This window comes from Heterocephalus glaber, unplaced genomic scaffold, assembly GCF_053883595.1.
Source record: "Heterocephalus glaber isolate CG9 unplaced genomic scaffold, H.glaber_assembly_v1.0 deba00001472, whole genome shotgun sequence".
Lineage (NCBI taxonomy): Eukaryota > Metazoa > Chordata > Mammalia > Rodentia > Bathyergidae > Heterocephalus > Heterocephalus glaber.
Window position 1 is genome coordinate 91,974,705 of NW_028258315.1, and position 23,912 is coordinate 91,998,616.

Sequence of the window (23,912 nt, forward strand, 5' to 3'; positions counted from 1 at the left end):
TTGTAACAGGTCCATCAAAAACTTTCTTCTGCTTTATTTCCAGGAATAGATATCTTGGGCCCTTAAATTAGAAACTCTGATTCCATGGACTTAGAATTTTTAAAACATATAGTATGTTAGTTATATAATGATAACTATCAAATACCAAATATAAACTTCAGTCTGCTGCTGTTGCATATTTCATGAAACTTCTTAAAATTACATTATCTTTGCTTTACAACTGTGCTATATAGCTATGTATTTTAGCTATGAATCTCACAAAGCTCACAAAGAACAGATTGTCAGTGTGCTTTTTGCCTTCTCATTAGCTGGATAATTGCACTCATTGAGCATACTTGGGTTTTTGTCTTCCAGCAATATCCAGACTATTATGCAATAATTAAGGAGCCTATAGATCTCAAGACCATTGCCCAGAGGATACAGGTATGATGGTGACAATATGTTATCATATGTGATTTAGAGCAATTAGTTCATAGACTTTTATAGGGACTTTTAGAAAGCAGAGAAGCAGATGTCTAAGGGGATATTGTTGTTATCAAATAACAAATGTACTCATTGTAGCTTTGAGTATGTCTTAAGACAAAAATTAGAGTTGGGAGTATAGCTCAGTGGTAGAGAGTTTATCTGTCCTATGCAAGGCGCTACGTTAGATTTCCAGCACCGGAAAAAAGAATTGCTTACTGCCATTTCTGATCATGAAAGGTACATAGACAATAAGAGCTTTGTGGTTTATTTTTTTTATCCACTTTCAGGTAGCTTTATGATCTCTTATAATAAGTTATCTTACAACAGATGAATGTAAAGTCAGTGATAGTACTTTGTTCTCTTCAACCCTTTCTGCCTTTTGCCCATTCACTGTTTCTCTAGATGTAGTAGCTGCAACACTCACACAGACCAGCTGTGAACCTAGCACTCTTCTAAATAATTTATATATATTACCTGTGGTTCTTAAAAAAACTCCAAGAGATATATACTGTTATTATTCCCATGTTACAGATTAGAAAGCTGAAGCATGAAGATATTAAGTAACTTGCCCAAGTCACCACCTAGTAAGAAGAAGTGCTAGAATTTGAATACAGACAGTCTGGCTCCAGAGTCTGTACTCTTAACCTTTGCATTTACTGTCCCATTCAGAGATAGGTACCCAGAAAATCTAGAATAAATGAATGATTAGGATTTATAGTTTGATGATCAGAGGTTAATTATACAAAGAAAGTTCTAATTTATACCATAAATTAGTTTTTAGAGGGGAACTGACATGGTTCTTTTCTCGGCTCTGGTTTACTATCTGTCACTTTGGTCAGATGACTTGCCTGTTTCCTCTGCTGTATGTGAGTGTAATATCATCACTTTGCTGAGTCAAAGAGGTCGATGATATATACAAAACCATTTTACACCTATAGGATGAGGCCCTATTAAGTCACTCATCCTCCCAGGGTAAAGAAGGGTTTGCTGATCCTAGGAAATAAAGCAAAAGGGAAAACTTAATGTGTTACATAGTCTCATTAAGTAATGAGACTGAAGTACTGTGGCTTGCCAGGAGGGAGAAATTTCCTTAGTTTTAAATTCTAAGAAAGTAATAAAGAGTAACAATGTAGTAAGTACTGGTTCCACAGACACATTTTTACAGAATGTTAAAACACAGATTCCTAGTCCAGACAGACTCCCTAACGTATCATCTGGGTTTGAAGCAGCAACTACTATAGAGAATGCTTGTCTCAGAGTCCTAACATCTGTCTAGGGGACCATGTTTTTATTTTCATAATACTGCAAAAAAAATCAGATTTTTAAACATCCATTAGTCCTATTCAGTCTTTTCTCTGACCTCTCAACTTTATCTTGTTTTTCCAAAAGTCTCAAGAGTCACCTTCTTTTGGCATCACCTCAGTCAAGATCCTTGTCATCTTATGTTCAAATTATTAATCTTTCCTACCACTCTGACAAAAAAATGTTTAATCTTTTCTGCATCTTCTTGACCCTGGCCATCTTCCTGCCATCCCACTGCTTAAAGACAAGTTACTTGTTTTCTAATGCCTGTAAAGACTGTCACAATAACTTTTACCTGCTCAACAATAATCAACTCTAAGGCAGAAAAGAAATTTATGAAAAGGGTGTTAGATATCTTGTAGAGTTGTTGGAATGGAAAGCTGTGGTGAACTACCTTTAGGTAGTGGAACTCAGACATGTCGTGGCACCATTGCTGTTCCTCTGTCCTTTGCCATTGTGCACCCCAATTCCTACTCACTGGTCCACTGTTAGACTGTCCTCCTCTGCAGGAATTAGGAATGAGTTCCAGCCATTCATTCCTTGGCCATCATTTTAGTCACTCAGTGTCCAAGCCTGAGTTAGCTGACCTGTGGTTATGACCCTTTGCCCTGCTGCTAGGCTGTTGGGAAAGTGAACATATGCCACCTTTCACCGCTGAGTGAGGTAGGGCCCATCCTACCATCTGTTCTGAAATTCCCTCCATATAAGATGAGTATTCAGAGTTTGATAGTCCCACACAGCACATAACCAGCTACAGTCCTCTACCTGGCTTTCTGGATCCTGCCTCTTTTGGCTTTGCCCTGTGTATACAGCTTGTGTTACAGTTCTACTCTTCCCTACCCTCCACTCCACTTAATTTGGTTTCCTCAGTTTCTAGAACTTGTCCTGTATATTTCTATTTATTTACCATTATTCTCGTGTGCCTTTTTCCTCACATATGTCCCACTTTTCTTCCCTTTGTAAATTGAGGCAGCTATGTGAGTATCCTTAGGGTATTTTGGACTAAGTGAGACTTAAGATATGACAACTTTGGCACGCTGTAGGTATTCACAAAATGTTAGACTCTATACTGGACTGATTTTATATTTTACCCTAAGTGGTCCAGATAATTAGAGGGAGTTTTAGTTCACACTAGTAAGTCTACTTTAATGAATTAGTATTATAGTAAGCACTCTGTGTTTGCTTGTTTGTTTTTTGGTACCTGAGATCGAACTCGGGTCCTTGTGCTTGTGAGGCAGGCACCCAAATCATTGAGCTAAATCCCCGGCCAGCACTGTGTGTTTGCTAAATAATACTTTTATTTGTTGAAAGTTCTAAGTTATTTATTTATTTTTTGTTTATTTGTTTGTTTTTCTTTTTTTTTTTTGGTACCAGGGATCAAACTTGGAACCTTGTGCTTGCGAGGCAGGCAGCGGAACCACTGAGCTAAATCCCCAGGCCTTGAGTTATTTTTAAGAAGATAATGTAGTTCTCATTTGTTATCTGTTACAAAAATTTGTAAATGGGCAGTAGTAATGTGTAAAAGAAAAAATGATTTTACATATTATTTACATACATATTTTCCAAAAAAATCTTAGATTCTGGTAACAACTTAAAAATATGTGGAGTTCTTTTTTAAAGGGTATGTTAATTAATATAACTATCATTAAGAGGAATTGCTATATTTTGTTGTTTACTGTAGAATGGAAGCTACAAAAGTATTCATGCAATGGCCAAAGATATAGATCTCCTAGCAAAAAATGCCAAAACTTATAATGAGCCTGGTTCTCAAGTATTCAAGGTTAGTTCTTTGTTGTTGTTGTTTTGATTGATATTAGTAGAAACTTTCATTTAAAGTCAATAATTTTTGTATAACAACTTTATCAAGATATGTCATGTACTATAGATTTCACCTATTTAAAATATACAGTTTATTAATTTTTAGTATATTCATAAAGTTGTGCAGCCATTACCCCTATCAGTTAGCAATCACTCATTTCTCCCAATTTCCTTAGCCCTTTGTGACCACCATCTATTTTCTGTGTCTACACATTTGGCTCTTCTGGACTTTTCATATAAATGGAATCATACAGTACTATGGATATGGATTCCTTTGTGACCTAATTCCTTCATTTAGCAATAATGTTTTCAAATTTCACCTATATTTGTAGCATACATCAGCACTTCATTTTTCTTATTGCTGAATAATATTCTATTTTATGTGTATCATATTTTATCGCAATATCCATCAGTTGCTGTTGTTTCCATTTTTTGCCTATTATGAATAATAATAGTATGAACATGAGCCTGTATGTGAACATGTATTTTTATTTCTCTTGGATATATACTAAGGAATGGAATTGTTTGATCATATGGTAACTGTATATTTAATTTTCTGAGGAACCAACAAACTGTTTCCCAAAGTCACTTTACCAGTTTGCATTCTCATCAGCAATGTACAAGGGTTAGAATTTTTTCACATTCTCACTAACACTTGCTTTCCATTTTTACTTGTATTACAGCCACTGTAGTAAGTGTGAAGTAGTATGTTATTGTGGTTTTGATTTGCTTTTCCATATGAGTATTGATGTTGGTCATCTTTTCATGTGCATATTTGGAGAAATGTCTATTCAGATCATTTGCCCATTTTTAAAATTGGGTTACTTTTTTATTATGGAGTTATAAGACTTTTTATATTCTATCACACTTATTCGATATATGATTTTCAAATATTTTCTTCTATTCTCTCTTTACTTTTATGATATTGTCCTTTGACCTCCCAAAATTTTTAATTTTTCTTTTTTTTTGGTACTGGGGATCGAACTCGGGACCTTGCACTTACAAGGCAGGCATTGGAACCACTGAGCTAAATCCCCGGCCCCAAAATGTTTAATTTTGATGAAGTCCAGTTTGTTCTTTTTTTTTTTTTTTTTTGGTTACTTGTATTTTAGGTGTCAAAGCATCACATATTCCAAGGTCATGAAGATTTATGCCCATCTTTTCTTCTAAGAGTTTGATAGTTTTAACTCTTAACATTTAAACCTTTGATCCAACTGGAATTAACTTTTGTGTAAGTGAAGGTAGGACTCCAAATTCATTCTTTTTTTCTTTTTGGTACCAGGGATCGAACTCAGGACCTTGCTCTTTAAAGGCAGGCGGCAGAACCACTGAGCTAAATCTCTGGCCCCCAAATTCATTCTTTTGCCTGAGATAGTATCCCAGCACCATGTATTGAAAAGATTATTTTTTCCTCGTTGAATTATCTTGGCATACTTGTTGAAAATCAGTTAAATGTAGATATAGGGATTTACTTCAGAAGTCTTGGTTCTGTTCCATTCATCCAAATATTTATTCTTATGCCAGAAAAAGTTAGTTTTGGGTCCATTTTCTAAGTTAAATATTGCTTTATATCCTGCATTTAAACTTCATAAATATAAAAGGCAATCTTTGTAGCATAATACACATTGTAAAATTACTGTTTCATCACTTTGTAGTTCCCTCTTAGAAATTTTGTAGTCCTATAATAAATAGTTGCTTATAGAAATTTCTTGGATTAATCAAATCACTAGGAGTTTAGGAAGAGATATTCAGGAAATCTTTTGGTAGTAAAATTGTTAGATTTTCTGAACACTCACCTAGGTACTTAAAATTGTTATTGGTAGTTAATATTAACTTTTATCTTTCATCTTTTGAGGAGCTTTGAGAGAAAATCAGGAGGAATGAATTATGAAGTTCTTATATTCTTAGTATGTGACAGGACATTTTTATAGTATAGTGCCATTATTGATACATGTAAGAATTTTACTTTTTTGGTATGTTTTACCCGAAACTAAATTTTATAGAGAAAGGAAGCTTCCAGTTTGATATATTAGTGTGCTATTAATTTAAGCAAGTACCTTCATTCTTAATTTGTATGTATAATACAGTATTTAGAATCTTAGAAGTCCATCTTTACGTCACTTTTTAGGTTATTATGCCCAAGTAGATTTCATTGTATTTCACCATTAGATTTTTTTTTTCATATTACTTGACTAATTGTGAAAGAACTAGGGGCCTTTTTATCTTATATTTAATTAGTTATGACTTTATGAAAATGCTTTGGAAACTTACAGGAAACCTAGAGGATCCAGGTTGGTGGCTGTTGAATAGAATGGGCTCCAAATAGAGTTATGTGAAAGGTACTCAGTACTTGAGCATTTTAAACTTTTTTTTTTCATTCCTTTATTTTGAGCTAAGGAATTTTGTCTTGACAGGATGCAAATTCAATTAAAAAAATATTTTATATGAAAAAAGCAGAGATTGAACATCATGAAATAGCTAAGTCAAGTCTTCGAATAAGGTAGGTTAAAAAAATCCAAGATCCTTGTGCTTTTATATTTGCACATTTTCTAGCCAGTAATATCAGTACAGTGGAAAAGGAGGTTTATGTCACATTTTAAGATTATATTTACTTATGATAATGTGATTCTGAAAAGAATGAGGTAACTCTTATCTGGCCCCCTCGTAGCAGCTGAAGGGCTTTATTTTAAAAAGAAACATTTCGAGTTGGGCATGGTTGTACACACCTGTAATCCCAGCGCTGGGGAGGCTGAGGCAGGAGGGAGGCAGGAGGATTGCTGTAAATTCAAGGCCAGCTTGGACTACATGGTGAGACCCTATCTCAAAAAACAAAAACAAAACAAAATTTTAACACTACCATGTACTTTTATTATCTTATACAAATATAAATTTATATATTTCATGTAATAGTTAATGTACATAAGTGTAAATATAATATGCTGTTTGTATGTAATAGTGTATATCTGTAGTTGACAATAAATATATTTAGCCAGCAGATCTGGACTCTCATTCTGGCTTTATCCTTATTAGGATTATAACTTTGAATAAGTCTTAGATGTGGGATTCCATTTCCAGTACCTGAAATTGAAAAGTTGTTTCAATACTTTGGTTTTTTGGTTCTGCAATGACTGGAGGCTCCCGGGGACCAGCCCTGGTCTGTCCTCTTCTTCCGAGTCTCCAGATCCTAGAGCAGAGCCTGCTGCATAGAAGAGGGTCAGAAATACATTAGAAAAGAAGAAAAGGGGCCAGGGATGTACCTCAGTGGTACCACACCTGCCTGGCAAGCACGAGGTCCTGAGTTCAATCCCTGGTACTGGGGGAAAAAAAGAAGAAGAAAATACCAGGCATTGTGGCAAACACCTGTAATCCCAGCGCTTGGGAGGCTGAGGCAAGAGGATTCCTTTGAGTTCAAGGAAAGCCTGGGTTACATAGTGAGTTCAAGGCCAGGCTGAACTATATAGTGAGACTGTCTCAAAACACCAAAAAAAGAAAATGATTGTCTTTTTAAAATTTACCCAGCATTCTGATTTCTGCCATCAAGTTTCTGAACTTTTTTATCTATCTCTGGATAGGACTGCATCAAATTTGGCTGCAGCCCGACTGACAGGTTCTTCACACAATAAAGGTAGCCTTGGTGAAGAGAGAAACTCCACTAGCAAGTATTACCGGTGAGAGAAAGTTTAGTCTGAGAGTTAACCCGTGCTTGTAACAGTAGGCTTACTAATTTTTGTCCAGTGGCTATCTTGACATAATATTTTTGGGTTATTATGAGAACCTGTTATCAAGTTATTTATTTAAAGGTTGAAGTATTATGGTAGGTCTTAGCTCACCTGTCATATAATGTTTAAACATTATCAGGTAGTATTTAATATTAGTTACAAATAAGATATACTTACTTGTATTAAATGACTAAGTTTTGTGTTCATAATAAAATTTGTGTCAGTATGAGTGTTAAATTATGAGTGTCTTAGAGAATGAACATCTTAGAATAACCAGTAACTGTGACTGAACCTTTTACTTTTCATAAAATAAGCAGTAATGCTATATTTAAGTAAAAAGCATGGGGCCAGGGATTTAGCTCAGTGGTTCCACCGCCTGCCCTGCAAGCGCAAGGACCCGAGTTCGATCCCCCCCTAAAAAAAAGCAAATTGCCAGTGGCCTATTCTTAGCTTTCTACCATTCTTCCCTTTTTTCTAAAAAGAAAAAAAATGTTTTTTCTGGCCAAGACTGATTATGAGAAGTATTAAGAAATATAAGCCAGGCATATTGTTGCATGCCTGTAATCCCAACGGTGTAGGAGGCTGAGGCAGAAGGATCACAGGCTCGAGCTTACTGTGGACAACTTAGCAAGACCCTTTCTCAAAGTAAAAACAAATAAAAAGGGCTGGGAATGTGACTTGGTGTGCAGCCCACTGATATGGCTCCAGCCTTTTTTTTTTTTTTCTGAGATGGGGTCTCTCACTTATCCAGGCTGGTTTCAAACCTGTGATCCTCCTTCCACAGCCTCCTAGAGTGCTGAGATAACAGGCATGCGCCACCATGACTAGCTTAGAAAAAATTACTTTTCTTTGATATTAGTACTTTGTTAACAATTACTATTTCATGTAATCAAATTATTACAACATCTTTTTTATTTTCTAATTGCTTGTTTTTCTTTGTAGTAATAAAAGAGCAGTCCAAGGGGGTCGTTTATCAGCAATTACCATGGCACTTCAGTATGGCTCAGAAAGTGAAGAGGATGCTGCTTTAGCTGGTAGGCATTAGGTTATAGCTAATTAAGTACCTTCTAAGTGGATCTTTTCTGGCTAAGGGAAATTTCTGTAATGTTAGACTGGCCTTTGGTTGGTTTTTGAAAGACATGCTTTTTGTTGCATTTGACTATACTCTTTGATTGGCAAATTTACCAAAGGTTTATGCTTTATTTTTTGTTAAACCTGAGTAAATATAAAAACATAGGAAAACCGAATATAAAAGGATAGAGAATGATATAGCAGGCAAATAACTGAAGAACAGTTGTATTATCTTCTGTTAAGATGGACTTTCAAGGAGATTATTTCAAAGATAAAAGGGATTTACCTCAAAATTATAAGAGGTTGGAGAGGGATAAATTATAAAGGAGCTCCTAATATATAAAACAAACAGGAGGTACTTTACAGAAAAAATTGAAGACACTCCCTTTAAGAGTGGGAGCTATCTTCTCTCAGTTGCTGGGTAAGCAGACAGAAGTCAAGTGAGGCGGATACAGAAGACGTGAATACTTCTTCATAAGTGTATTTGTTTCCTGTTGCTGCTGAAACAAGTTACTCCAAGCTTGTTAGTATAAAACAACACAAATTTATTTATTCTCTTGTACTTTTGGTGCCAAGAAGTCTAAAATCAAGGTGTCAGCAGACGCAGTGTATTTGGGTATTCTAGAGGAGAATCTATTTCCTTGTGTATTCTACCTTCTAGAGGCCACTGGTATTCCCTGGCTGATGGCCCCTTCGCTTCTTTAATCTGTCCCTTCTTTCTTTGACCTTTTCCCCCCACTCCACCCAGGCATTGAACCCAAGGCCTTTGCATGGAGCTACCTACCCAGCTCTTTTTTATTCTTAAGATAGGGTCTTCCAGAATTTCCCAGGCTGGGGTGGTACTTGCTATCCTCCTGCCTCAGCCTCCCAAAGAGCTAGGTTTACAGGTATGTGCCACTATGTCTGGTTTTCTTACCTTTTATTGGAATCTGTCTTAGTCACTTTCTTTATTGCTGGGTCAAAATTCCCTGAGACCCAGAACTAAAGGAGAAGTTTATTTTGGCTCACAGTTCAGAAGTTTCACTCCATGTTTGGCTGGCTTAAACATAGAAAGCGTGGCAGAAGAGCCTGGGCAGAGGAAAGATGTTTAGGCCTCCGTGGCCAGGAAGCAGAGAGAGAAATGGTAGGAGCTGGGAAAGGAAAGAAACTCTTCTGGCTAGACTCTACCTCCTAACAGCAAACCAGCTATAGCACCCCTATAGTCTCTTCACCTTCCAAACACGTGAGGCTTTGGGGGAGGCCTTTTTAGATCTAAATCATAAAAGGGTCCTTGTGATTACATTAAAGTGCCCACTGACATAGTCCAGGGATTAATCCAGGATAATCTCTCCATGTCAGTGTTGCTAATCTAATCGCATCTGCAGAATCTCTTGTCATTTTAGTTCTTTAGTTTGGGAGGTGATTATGTTTTGGTGGCTGTTATTCAGCTTGCTGCAACAAATTTGATACATGTATTCTACAATTAGAGAATATATATTCTTCCCAGATTCACATTCCAAAACATTAACCACCTACTTAGCCATAAAATAAAAAAAAATTTTTAAGAGTTGGAAAATTTATTGGGGAATAGGAATGTGGAATAAGAATAGTTCCTTGGGGAGGGGGATGTAGCTCAGTGGCACCACCCTGCCTGGCAAGCCACAGGGTCCTGAGTTCAATCCCCGGTACCAAAACAACAAAAGAAGAGTATCTCCTAAGAGACAGGAGGGGTCCTGAATGAATTGTTCAAATTTCAATAAATTTGAATGATTATTATATAAATCATATTTTTGTCTGCAGCTGTCAACTAATAATGAAAAGATAAAAATCGAAATCCAGAACATTTAGAAATTTTAAACAGGTTAAAAGAAAAATTGACGTAGAAAAGTTAAAGTACTTGAAACTGGACAATAGCAATAATGAAAATAAAACATCAAAACTTGTAGGCAGCAAATAAAGGGATACGCCTAAAAGAAATTTGCAGGTCTAATCTAAGTGTTCTTTTTTTTAAAAAGCAGCTAAAGGAAGTTAATGAGACATCTAGCATAAATGAATAAGAGAATAGAAAAAAAAGATAATAAATGAATAAGGGAAATAGAAAGGAAACCTATACAGTACTAGAAAACACCATTAAGTTCTAAAGTTACTCTGTTAAAGCTACAGTAAAATAGGTAAGTAAAAATAGGTACAGTAAAATAGGTAAGTCTGTGGTAAGATTACCAAGAGCAGAACAGAAAGACGTAAGTAAATATATTGGTGTAGAGGAAATAATACAAAGTTTTAAAAAGAGAATATATGATAACCTTATGCAAATAAATTTAAAATTTTAGGTGACCAAATTCCCTGAAAATTGTAAAAGTATAAAGCCGATTCAGGATTAAAAATATTGATTAGTCATAGAACCTTTAAAGAAGTTATCAGTTAAAAATCTTTGCACATAAAAAACCGAAGCCAAAGTATCTGAGGTTCTTATTTTTTGTTTTTTGGGTTTTTTGGTAGTGGTGATGGGGATCAAACCTAAGAGCTTTATGCATAATAGGCAAGCACTCTACCAGTGAGCTACATTCTTAGCACTCTTGGGGAATAAAATTTTGTACAAACTTATGCAGAAAATAGAAGAAGAGCTCTCTAATCCACTGTATGAATCTAATATACCTAAATATTAAAACCAAAGGAAATGCAACCACACCATATCTAGCAGTGTTATAAAAGATGTAATGAAATCTGGGTATGAGGGCACATGCCTGTAATCCCAGCACTCGAGAGAGTGAGGCAGGGGGATTGCTATGAGTTCGAGGCCAGTTTGGGCTTCATAGTGAGTTCAAGGCCAGCCTGAACTACACAAAGAGACCCTATCAAAAAAAAAAAAAAAAAAGATGACAGCTGCATTTATTCAGTAATATTAGATTTGTTCAATATTAGAGAAGATTTTCTTGGTGTAGTGGTACATACCTGTAATCGTAGCATTTGAGCACCTGAGGCAGGAGGATTGCGGCAAGTTTGAGGCCAGTCTGGGCTATGTAGTGAGTTCAAGGCCAGCCTCGGCTACATAGTAAATTCAAGGCAAGATTGAACTGCATAGTGAGACCCTGCTCCCCCAGAAGAGTATCATATATGACATTAACAGATTAAAGAAATAAAACCATTCAGTTGGGTCAGCAGATGGATTTGATAAGCACTATAATTCGCATTCATGATGCAAACTTAGCAAACTAGGAATAGGTAGATATCCTTCCTTACTTGATAAAATGTATTTCCAGCTTTGAGTGAGAAATGTTAACAATCTTTCCTTTACTATCAGAAATAAGGTAAGTATTGTGCATTATTCAAAATACTAGCCACCCATGATAATGGCAACAGTGAAAGAAAGTATAAGAATAGGAAAGAACAAAGATGTGCAAAGATTCCAACTGATAGATTGTATTTCTATTTTCTAATTGAGATTCTACAGATAAATTACTAAAATTCGAATAATGTAAAAAATAATAAGGTACATTATTCCAAAAAATTTCATTTCTGGAAAAACAAAAATCTAATTTCTCTAAAATAATTATTTTCCAAAATGATCTAAGTATAGATCCAACAAATACAAACTATTGGAAAAGATCAGAGGTAGGGTTAAAAAAGCATATTTTCAAGACTTTATGAACAAAACCTCAATAGCACGGGAACTAGCATAAAGAATCAACAACTGGGATCTCATCTTATTAAAAAGCTTCTGCACTGCAAGAGAAACCACAAACAAAGCTAAGAGACAGCCTACGATGTTGGAAAAAATTTTTAGCAGCTGTACCTCAAACAGAGGTCTACTATTTAGAATATATAAAGAATTGAAAAGAATCAGACCCCCCAGATTCAAAGACCCAATTCAAAACTGGGCATCTGAAATGAACAGACATTTCTCAGACAAAGAAGTAAAAACGGCAAATAAATTTATATGAAAAAATGTTCAACATTACTGGTCATTTGAGAGATGCAGATGAAAACACTGAGATTCCACCTCACCCCAGCAAGAATGACCGCTATCAAGAAGTCAACCAATAACAAATGCTGGTGGGGGTGTGGGGAGAAAGGAACCCTTCTCCATTGTTGGTGGGAGTGCAGACTGGTGCAACCAGTTTGTAAATCAGTATGGAGATACCTCAAAGAACTAGGGCTGGAGGCCCCATTTGACCCAGCTATTCCCCTGCTGGGTATCTTCCCCAAAGAATTAAAAGAATCATACCACAGCGATATATGTGCACCCATGTTTATGGTGGCACAGTTTGTAATAGCCAAAGCTTAGAAACAGCCCAAGTGTCCATCAGCTGGAAACTAGATAAACAAGATGTGTTTTTTTTATAAAATGGAGTACTACTCAGCCATAAAGGCGAGAAACTAGAGGCATTTATAGCTAAATGGATGCATATTGAGGCCATACTCTTAAGTGAAATAAATAGGACACACATGGGTAAATACCAAATAGTTTCTGTAGTGTGAGAAACTGAAAATGTAAATAAGGATTAAAATGATTAAAATGAATAATTGATAATTTGAAATAGGAAAAGGTCCAAAGGTGTAGGGGTGGTGGGAGGGGAAGGGGAAAGGAAAGAAGGGAAAGGAAAAATTATGAGACAAAAATAATGGAAACGAAATCTGTGTAAATTGGGAAGGGTGGAGGGGGTGAAGGACGCACAGGTAATGTCGCACAGGTAATGGGGAAAAAAATAAGAACCAAAATACATCATGTACAGGTACAAGCACCCATGATAAATATAAACGTATACCTAAAATGTACCAATAAAAGAATTTTTTTTAAAAAGCATATTTTCAAATCCTTGTCTGCTTCTAACTGCATGACTCTAGATTTAAACCCATACTGACTGCTTTGAAGGATAGCTGACCTTGTGCATATCATTAACTTCTTATGCCTAGTTTTCCCACTTAAAAAAGCAATAATAGCTGTCTTGTGTTGTAGTGTTAAGATTACCTGATGATGGTGCTTGACAAGTTCTTGACTAAGTACTTACTAGGTGATTTTTGTTCTTACCTGATCTGTCCAGGGAAATTTAAATTGTTTTTATACGCTATTAATGAATTCAGGGAAATGAGAAAAATCTGTTTTCTGTTTGTACAAGATAATTACATGTTTTGTTTGTTCTTGTGTTTTAACAATTCACCTTCTACCTAAAATTAACCTCTGTAATGAAATATACCTCAGGGATGTGATAGATCAACGGGCAAAGTCACAGAAATTTATTTAAGGTTAAATTGTAGTTGACGGTGGCAGCCTAATCTAAATTTATGCTAACCTAAATGTGTTAGTTAACTCTTTTTTTCTGTGTGCTTCATTCACTTTATTTTTTCATTAGTACATGTTTGCAGTGCATAATCATTACATTCATCATGGGGGATGTGTGCATGTATGTAGGAGATTTTAATTATATTTTTTTGTCCCCTTCCCTAACCCTCCAGCCCTTCCTCCCCTCCACATGTACATAAGTTCTGTTTCCATTTTTTCAACTTTCTGTTATAACAAATACTTGAGATGCTTAACTTGTGAAAATACCTTATTTGGGCTCACAGTTTCAGAGGTTCTAGTCCATGTTTGGGTGGATTCATTGCTGTTAGACTTGTGGCAAGGCAGCAGATCGTAGAATCATATGTATGGTAGAGCAAAATGATTTGCCTTATGGCAGAGAAAAGGCAAACATGGAACAGAGACATAAAGAGTCCTGTTGACCCCTTCAAGGCCATGTCTCAATGACTAGAAAGCCTCCTGCTACATCCCAACTCTCAAAAAGTGTTCACTACCTTCCAATAGCAGCTCTCTAGGTAGCAAGCCTATAACACATGGGTCATAAGGACATTCCATCCAAATTAAAGCATTAAACTTCATGCTGTTATTTTAGTTCTCAAATCTTTGAGTGGCTTCTTGCTTCTTTTAGCCAAGCACAGCAAGGAAAGCACATTTAAAAAGAACTATTTTGCAGGGATGGTGGAACATACCTGTAATCTCAGCATTCGGAAGGCTGAGGCAGGAGGCAGGTGCAAGCCCAGCCTAGGCAACTTAGTGAGAGTCTGTCTCAAAATAAAAAGGCTCCTTGAATCCCTAGTACTGAGAGGGAAAACAATTTTTTTTTTAATTTTTAAAAACCGTTCTAACTTTTACTATTTAATGTACTATTTCTGTGTAATGTTTTTATCCTTAACATCATTTTTTTTTTTTTTTGGTACTGGGAATTGAATTCGGTACCTTGCTCTTTTGAGGCAGGCAGTGGCACCACTGAGCTAAATCCCCAGCCCCTTAACATAACTTTTGTTGTTGTTGTTTTTTGTTTTTTGTTTTTTTGTTACCGGGGATCGAATTCGGGTCCTTGTGCTTGCTCAGCAGGCGGCGAAACCACTGAGTTAAATCCCTGGCAACATCACTTTTAATGAAGGTTAAAAGCTATTGTTTTAAAATAATTATTCTCACATATGTAGGTTAATCTGGAAAGTTGTCAAAAGTGCTTTAAAGTGGGGTTCTTTCATCCCTTCTTTTTCCCACTTAAAAATACTCCTTTTTTGTCTTTCCAGCTGCACGTTATGAAGAAGGAGAGTCAGAAGCAGAGAGTATCACTTCTTTTATGGATGTTTCAAATCCTTTTTATCAGCTTTATGACACAGTTAGAAGTTGTCGGAATAACCAAGGGCAGCTAATAGCTGAACCGTTTTTCCACTTGCCTTCAAAGAAAAAATACCCTGATTATTATCAACAAATTAAAATGCCCATATCACTACAGCAGATCAGGTAAGATCACTTCTGCATTATGCAGTGTAAATATGGTTGAGCCTGTGCATATATAGTCTGTCTTACAGTGGATAAAGATATCAGATGTAAAAATGCCTTTACCTCAACATTTATTCATTTTTCATATAATTCAGCAAAGTAAAAAAATCTTTCTGCTTAAACCTTTCATTGGTATTTTAATGGTGATAATTTATCTGCATTTAAATTCTACTTAGTTGAACCTCCAGAATAGAATTTATTAGTTAAAACTATACATGAAATATGGTTCGTCTTAGTTTCCCACTCCTATTTAGAGAAATTGTTTTGTTATACGGTCTTGGCTGTATTGCCCAGGCAGGTTTCAAATTCATGCACTCAGGTTAGAAAATGTTAATGTAATCATTCAACCAGACAGAATACTTAAACCAGCTAGTATCACTAATAATAGCAGGAAGTCTCAATAACAAAAGCAACCCAATTCAAAAATGGGCTGAGGACATGAATGGATATTTCTCTTAAAAAATACACAAATGGCTTAAATAAGCACATAAAAAAATGCCCAATATCACTAATCATTAGAGAAGTGAAAATTAAAACTACAGTGATACCACTTTACACTATTATGGTAATAGCTATCAAAAAGAAAAAGAATGGAATGAATATGTGTTGTGAGTATATAGAGAAAGTGAAACCCTTGTGCACTGTTGAGAAGGTGGTACACTAGAAAATAATGTGACAGTTTCTCAGAAAACTTAGTTGTATTTCCCCAAAAATAAGACCAAGTCTTACATGTATTAATTTTTGCTCCAAAAGACTCAATAGGGCTTATTTTCAGAGATATCTTCTTTCTTTCTTTTTTAATTTTATTTTTTTTTGGTACCAGGGATCGAACTCAGGTCCTTGTGCTTGCGCAGGAGGCAGCGAAACCACTGAGCTAAATCCCCAGCATGTATCTTTTTTTAAGTATAGCAGTCTACATTTATTCATGTACAAAAATCTACATTTATTCAAGTACAATCATGTCATCTTGTTTTGGAGTATCTTAACTCTCCAAACCCTAAATTCCAGTGAATATCTTGCGACTCCATCTCCTATAGAATCATTGGCCCCAATCGCTCATGTCCAGCAATAGAGCCTGTCCTTAAGTGAGCATTTCTTGTCCATGTAGCCTGCTTGTAGAGTATTGGTAATACAGCTGTCAGTGATTTTATCCCATGAATTCTTCACTGAAGTCACAATCTCTTCCAGGCTGGGCTTCACAAAGTTTCCATTAAATCAAGTTTTAACTGAAGACTTATGAGACAGGAATGGCAACAAAAACAATGACAGTTAAGAATGATTAAAAAAAAAAAAATGATGGTCCACACAAAAGTGATGAAAAATTGCAGACACAAAAATTCAGAAAACATTTCTTTATGTCACATAAGTGCATTAAGTACATCTGTTACAACACAGGACATAGTGAATTATGAAGATTTGTGTCAGACATAACCACATCAGTTTGTTATCAAGTGCACACGTTATTCGTGTGTTGTGACTATACTCCAGTTGGTCATTTAGCAATTAGTCTCAAGTTCATCTGTTTACATAGGCATTTATCTCTTGTCCGGAAGCAATTGCTTGGAAATTTATAAATAATTATAGTTTATATTTTCACTTATTTTAAGTATTTAACGCCAATAATATTATTAATAGTTATTTTATAATTCATTATGTCCATTGTGTGTTGCAGTAGACATACTAAATGTATCCTTCTGCCTGAAGATCTTAACTGGGGCTTATTTTTAGGATAGGGATTATATTATGAGCATCTTGGAAAAAAATTATGCTAAGGCTTATTTTCTGGTTAGATCTTACTTTCAGGGAAATATGGTATATGATCCAGCACAACTCTATTTTGGGTATATACTCAAAGGAATTGAAAGCAGGGTCTCAAAGAGGTATTTATAAGCAGATGTTTACAACAACATTATTCACAATAACAAAAATGTATAAGCAGTTCAGGTATCCCTTAACAGATGAAAGATCACCAAAATATGATGTATACATACTGTGGAATAGTAAATATTCTAGCTTAAAAAGGAATGAAATTCTGACAAATGCTATAGCATGGATGAGGACATTATGCTAAGTGAAATAAGTCATAGAAGGAAAAGCGTGATTGTACTTACATGAGATACTCAAAGGTAATCAAAATCATAGAGACAAAAAATTGAATGGTGGTTGCTGGTGGTAAAGGGAAACATCAGCTTACTGTTGGATCGGGGTGGTGGGGGGGAGTGTTGTCTCTGTGGGAGGCCTAGGAGCCCAGTGTAATAACCTCCCACCTCCCTTCAGGTCTTTGTCCTCACTCTTAGTGGAAAATGGGGGAGTTGAGACTGGTATCTGAAGTTTATTTAAAGTTTATTAGCCAAAGTTTATTGAAAGTGTGGCAAATGCAGAGGAAGCAGAAGAAAAGCTATCTTAACAGCAGAGTAGTGCTGCAAGATAGAGGGTTTCCCACTGGTGATGGCCCAGTTAGTATGAGATATGTTCTTACTTATAGGGACAAACTGTTTTATTGATTAGTGTGGGTGAGGCCAATCAGGGTCTTAGTCTTTGTTTCTGAGAAGGGGACAAGGTCAGCATACAGTAAATGTGAACAGTTTCATGAACGATACAATAGGGTAGGTACATTTCTTTCAAGCACATGGTACATGATAAGTGTGTGATGATTTTGCAGTCATCAGCCACAGATAAGCATGTGATGATTTCACAGTGTTAGTCATCTGCATTTTGCCCTGAGTTTTTGTTTATGTGTCTTTAAGCTGCCCTTAAATTACTATTTAATAGGTACATTGTTTCAGTGTTATAAAACGAAAAGCGTTCTGGAGATGAATGGTAGTGATGGTTGCATAACGTTGTGGATGCATTTCATACCCCTGAAATGTCCTTGAAAACGATCAAGGTGATGAATTTTGCTTTTTACAATAGGGCTACATTGTAACACAGTGTGAGTGTTTGCCTGGTACATGAGGCCTTGGGTGAAAGAAGAAAGAAAAAGTAAGAACAAGAGTAACCTTTTACCCAAAGTCCATTTTTTTACAAAGATTTCCCCAACATCAAATTTACTTGGGGAGGGCAATGCTATAGATAGAAACCCAGAGTTTTGACACTTGTTAGGCAAGTGTTCTAACATTGAGCTATGTCCCTGCCTGTCAAATTTACTTTTTTTTTTCTTTTTTTGGTACCAGGGATCAAACTCGGGTTTTGTGCCCAAGCAGCGAAACCACTAAGCTAAATCCCCGGCCCTACTTTTTTTTTTTTTGAGACAAAGTTTTGCTGTGTAGTTCAGGCTGGCCTTGAACTAACTGTATAGCCCAGGGTGACCTCAAACTTGCAAATATCTTCCTGCTTCCACCTCCCAGGTGCTGGGATTACAGGCGTGGACCACCACACCAGGCTCATACTTACTTTTTATCTCTTCTGAATCAACTGAAAAATAGTGATATTGGCAAAGGAATATATAATTTGGGCTATTACATGTGTGGAAGCTGAACAGTACTCATCAGAGACACAAAAATACGGCTTTTAAGTAGATCCTGACCCAATTTAAAAGTTGAGGATAAATGATCAGTATTCTCAAAGGATCATAAAAAGTGGAAACATTCTAAAGAATTAATAATACTGCAAAAAATTGGCTAATGGGCTGGCTAGGTATGTAGCTGAGTGGTAGAATACTTGCCTAATATACATGAGGCCCTGAGTTTGATTCCTAACATCACACACACACACACACACAAAGTTACATGTTATATATAGTTTCAGTGTGGCTAATGAGGCCTCACTAGCCAGGCCCAGAAGTTCATTTAAAAAAATAAAAAGTTGAGTATAGTGGCACACATTTTTTTTTTTTGGTACCAGGGATACAACTCACGACCTTGGGTTTGCAAAGCAGGCGGGGTGCCACTGAGCTAAATCCTCAGCCCTATGTAGTGGCACACATCTTAATCCCAGCTATTTCGTAGGCTGAAGCAGGAGGATCTCAATTTCAAGGCTAGGCTGGGCAATTTAGCAAGACCTTGTCTGAAAATAAATTTTCCAAAAGGACAAAAAGGACTGGAGAGTGTTTTCCTAGCTCGTACAGGGCCATAGGGTCAATCTCTTGACACTTCAAAAAAATAAAAAAGAGGAAAAGAAAGAATAAAGGTAACAAAATCCTAATCTGGAATCAAGTAAATGGCTTTAAAAACTTAGTTTGCATTCCATCCTAATTTTTTTCCATCCTAATTTAATCAGTGTCTGTGAATCTTAGTATTACCAGTATATTTCAAGTTCCTTTCTTACATCTTCTCATAAATTTTCAAAGATACTTGAAGTGCTTTCTAGAAATCAAAATTTGAAAGACTTTTGTGTGTAAAAGAATAGAAAAACGAAAAGAACTTAATTGATCCAGTTGTGGTTTCTTATTTATTTAAATTAAAAAGAAGGGGCCAGGGATTTAGCTCAGTGGTTCCACCGCCTGCCTAAGTGCAAGGACCCGAGTTCGATCTGCAGTACCAAAAAAAAAAAAAAAAAGGTTCCGGTGCCTGCCTCACAACCACAAGGTCCCAAGTTCGATCCCCAGTACCAAAAAAAAAGAGAAGGAAATAAGTAATATGAAGTATGATACTTTGTAATTCCTACCATGCTGTCTGTTAGGTCACCCAGCTGGAAACAAGAAGTAGGTAAAAATAACTGGGCAAGGCAAGAGTAAGCTGATATCTTTAGTCTTCATGGGAAATAAGCTTCCAAGTAGCAAGAATTAAGATACTGGTACTTGCTGGATTTGGGGAAGTAAGATTGACTAGCATCATGTTTAATGATTTCACATTTGAACTTCTATTTTAGTTACTTGATTATTAAGATTTATTATTTTTTTAATCCAGTCATTGGAGTTCTTTTATACAAAAAGAATATAGAAAATTGGTTTATTTGGCTCTGCTAAAATAATGCAGAAATCGAAGCTGACATTTATTAGGAAAATAGCCTAGAAATTTATCTTTCATATTCTTTGCCTTGGAAAAGATAGTGATAGTCTCATATTTGTTGTAAAGCTCCCTTTCAGTTGAATACTTTGTCTTCCATGTCTTTTTGCATTCATTTCTTTGTTTTTACTTCTGATAGCCTAATTAGTTAAGGGAAAAAAAAAAAAGAGGAAGCTGAATTAAACCCTCAGCCAATATAGTCCCCTGCCACAACTTTCTTCCAAGTTGGAATTTTTAAAACTTTAAGTCTGTAATTTTGCAGAACACTTTCCCTTTTACTGTGGGATATGTGTGGCATACTGGCAAAGAATGATAAATAGGAAGTGGTTGAGGCCTAGCTGGTAGCACACTTAAGTTTTGTTTTGGGTTTTCTTTTCTTCCCCTTTTGGTTTTTTAGACAAGGTCTTGCTGTGTAGTTCAGGCTGGCCTTGAACTCACTATTCAGCCCAGGCTGGCCTCGAACTCGTGGCAGTCGTCCTGTATCAGCCTCCAGAATGTGTGTGCCACCACACCTGGCCACACTAAAGTTTTGAAAAGTCAGCATTTAGGCTATTTGATCATTTCTAAGGTCTCAGAGCCCTTTATGTCTGACAGGAACCTTGCTGTGCCTGGGCTCCCATTGTATTCTACAGAGCAACAGCAGTCTGGAGTAATGCTATCCAGTAGAACTTTCTTCCAGGAACAAAAAATCTTGTATTACCTGTATTGTCCAATATGATAAAAGTCACTAGTCACACTGACTAGCACTTGAAATGTGGCTAGCACAACTAAGGGACTTGATTTTAAATTTAATTTTAATTTCAGTAGCCACATGTAATTAGTGGCTGCTGCATGGTATATGAAGCATGTTCAAAATATATGGTGAATATTTAAAAACATTTTTTGGGCAGGCCAGGGATTTAGTTCAGTGGTTCCTCTGCCTGCCTCTCAAGCACAAGGACCCGAGTTCAATCCCTGGTACCAAAAACAAAAACAATAAAAACATTTTTTTCATTTATTGCACTGCAAAGACACATTGCCATTAATCCCTGTGTTACTTAATTTTCTCTCATTGATGAGACAAAATACCCAACACCCAAAGTTAAAGAGGAAAAGGTTTATTTAGCTACAGTTTGTAGAAGTTTCAGTCCGTAATTGGCTGGCTCCAAGGCAGGGTGGCACATGGCAGAGAGGCAACAGTTCATGGCAGCAGAAAACAGCAAAGGCAACAAAGGAAGAGGGAGGGACCCTCAACAGAGTCTTTCTGCCCCTTTTATTTTATGCAGATTACTTAGGATGGGTGACACCCACACCCTCAATCCTAGTGCCCTAGCATAGCATTGCACCATGAATCAATTCCAGAAAAAGCTCCACATATGACTGGATGAGGGCTTTGGGGGGACATCAAGACAGAAGCCATAACAGTCCCCTTTAAAATGTACTCCTGTGCTTCAGACACATTTATCCCATCATTCTTGTGTCTTTGTGAAGTACTTAAAAATTTCCATTTACAGCAGTTTCTGTCAAGTAAAACATTATGATATATCCTTATCAATCTTATTCACTGGATCTGGTACCCTATTACTTGTGACTCTTCTCAAAAGTCAAAATGACAGCCCAGGGATTTAGCTCAGTGGCACCTTGCCTGCCTCCAACGTGCAAGGTCCTGAATTCGATCCCCGGTACCAAAAATCAAAATGACCATGAAAGATAAACATTTTGAATTGATTCAGGACAGTGAGACAGTTTTAACAGTGCATCTAAAAATTTGAAAAGAAGACTTCAGAACTGCTTCAGAAAGAGGCAAGAACCATGAGATAAGTGTGTTCAAAACAAGGGGGAAGTACAGTAGTACCTTAGTTCACTAACTCAGTTCTGTCTACAATTCTGGCCACAAACCAAACTAGACAAGAACTGAATCAAATATCTCTATAAGGTCAAAATTGAACCTAACCATTGAATTTGATTCAGTTCTCATCCAACTCAGCAAGCAGAATCATGGAAAGAATCGAGTTTGGGAACCGAGGAACCACTGGGGAATTAATGGCAGTGTCTTTTATTGTAATAAAAATTTTTAAGGTTAAGTATTCACCATATTTTTTTTATCATATTGCATACAATATAACCCTAGAAAGATTTGTTGGCATAGTTACATGTCCCCAAAAGCAGCAGAGAATGAAAGATTGAGATTAGGGAGGTTGCTCAGTGGTAGAATGCTTAGTGTGAATCTCAGATCTCAGCTTAACACACACACACACACACACACACACACACACACACACACAGAGCTTGAGATAGATAGCATGGTTCCTCAGGTCACTTTCCACCGTATGCTGGGTTTGTCACTACTATGTTTTATTTTCCATTTTTCCCATTCCTTCCCTTTGTACTCTTAATTATCATTAGTTTGAAAAATATTTGTGTGTCTATTAGAAGTTGTGTTTTATAAGTTTGGATTCTCTGTTCTCTGTGAGTGTTGAGAACACCTAGCACTCTCCTCTTTGAGTTGGTAGGAATGAAACTTAGGGTATAATTTAAGACCTGGTGCTAGCTATGTAAGCTGGTACTGAGAACTGAATTTATGCTTAGTTTTTGCTTCCTCGCAGAAATATTCTGTAATATTTTTATCTTCTTAAGCACTATGCAGAATCTGAATATGAGTTTTGGTAAATTTTAAGTAAAATGATATATACCAGATGGACAGTGCCGTTTTAAGAGAAAGTTTTAATTCTCTACATTTACTCAGTGAAGCTGTTTTTATATATTTTCAGTCTTTTTTTTTTTTTGGTACCGGGGTTCGAACTCAGGTCCTTGCGCTTGCAGGGCAGTCAGTGGAACCACTGAGCTAGATCCCCGGCCCTTCAGTCATTCTTAATACTGTTTTATTTTGATGATTAATATGCAGATCCTTCAATCAAAAGATTTTAACGTTTATTCTGTCTAGATTCATAGAGTTAAAACAAGCCGTGACTCTTCACTTTGTACAAAATACATAAAATCTTTCTGAGAGTTAGTATTAATAATAGAAATAGTATCTTAAGAGCTGGGGATTTAGCTCTGCCACGTGCCTCGAAAGCACAAGGTCCCAAGTTCAATCCCCGGTACCAAAAAAAAAAAAACGAAATAGTATTTTAAGATGTCTGAATTCTTAAAACTTTTTAAATAAGCTGAAACCTCAGCTTTAAGCCATCATACTTCATTAAAAGTGATTATATATTTGAGGAAGTTGTAGTGAATGAACTCTTACAAATCTTCATCTCATTTACTATCATAAGATCTCTCTTTACTTTTCATGTGTATCTTCCCTGGAGGTAAATATACTATTCCAAATGCTTCTTAATGGTATTGCCACTACTTCTTTCTTTTTTACTACTTTTTTTTAGTCCCCTAATCATTATCACTAGTAAAGATGCCATGTAATGTTTGTCAAGACTTTCAGGAATAATGTTTTATAATTTTCATGATAGAAAGTTCTAGCCATTTGTTTGTCTTTCACAGAACAAAGCTAAAGAACCAAGAATATGAAACCTTAGATCATTTGGAATGTGATCTGAATTTAATGTTTGAAAATGCCAAACGCTACAATGTTCCCAATTCAGCCATCTATAAGCGAGTTCTAAAATTGCAGCAGGTCATGCAGGTATGATTTCTTAGGTATGATTTTGCTAAGTTTGTTGTATGTCTCATTGAAATAATTTCATGTGTTTCACATGTTCTTTTAAGATGTGTGGTTTCCCCCCAGCAATATCAGGTCATTGATTTCAACAGTTACTGCTAAACATTTTTTTCAGCCATGGCCATGTAGAAGAGAAGTAATAGTTT

The 23,912-nt window shown here is 36.2% G+C and overlaps 1 protein-coding gene across 39 annotated transcripts in view; it reads left to right on the top strand.

Annotated features, from left to right (window-relative positions):
* Nucleotides 1-23,912, top strand: part of Pbrm1 (polybromo 1) — a 135,953-nt gene that overhangs the window by 36,671 nt on the left and 75,370 nt on the right. For 34 of the 39 annotated variants that reach the window (XM_087182409.1, XM_087182415.1, XM_087182420.1 and 31 more), the window contains 7 exons: nucleotides 355-423; nucleotides 3,449-3,547; nucleotides 6,000-6,085; nucleotides 7,158-7,253; nucleotides 8,247-8,338; nucleotides 14,913-15,126; nucleotides 23,589-23,730. In XM_087182409.1, the coding sequence (XP_087038535.1) occupies nucleotides 355-423; nucleotides 3,449-3,547; nucleotides 6,000-6,085; nucleotides 7,158-7,253; nucleotides 8,247-8,338; nucleotides 14,913-15,126; nucleotides 23,589-23,730 (798 nt within the window). The remainder of the gene's footprint in view (nucleotides 1-354; nucleotides 424-3,448; nucleotides 3,548-5,999; nucleotides 6,086-7,157; nucleotides 7,254-8,246; nucleotides 8,339-14,912; nucleotides 15,127-23,588; nucleotides 23,731-23,912) is intronic. The other 5 variants (XM_087182427.1, XM_087182432.1, XM_087182426.1 and 2 more) reach the window with 1 other exon arrangement.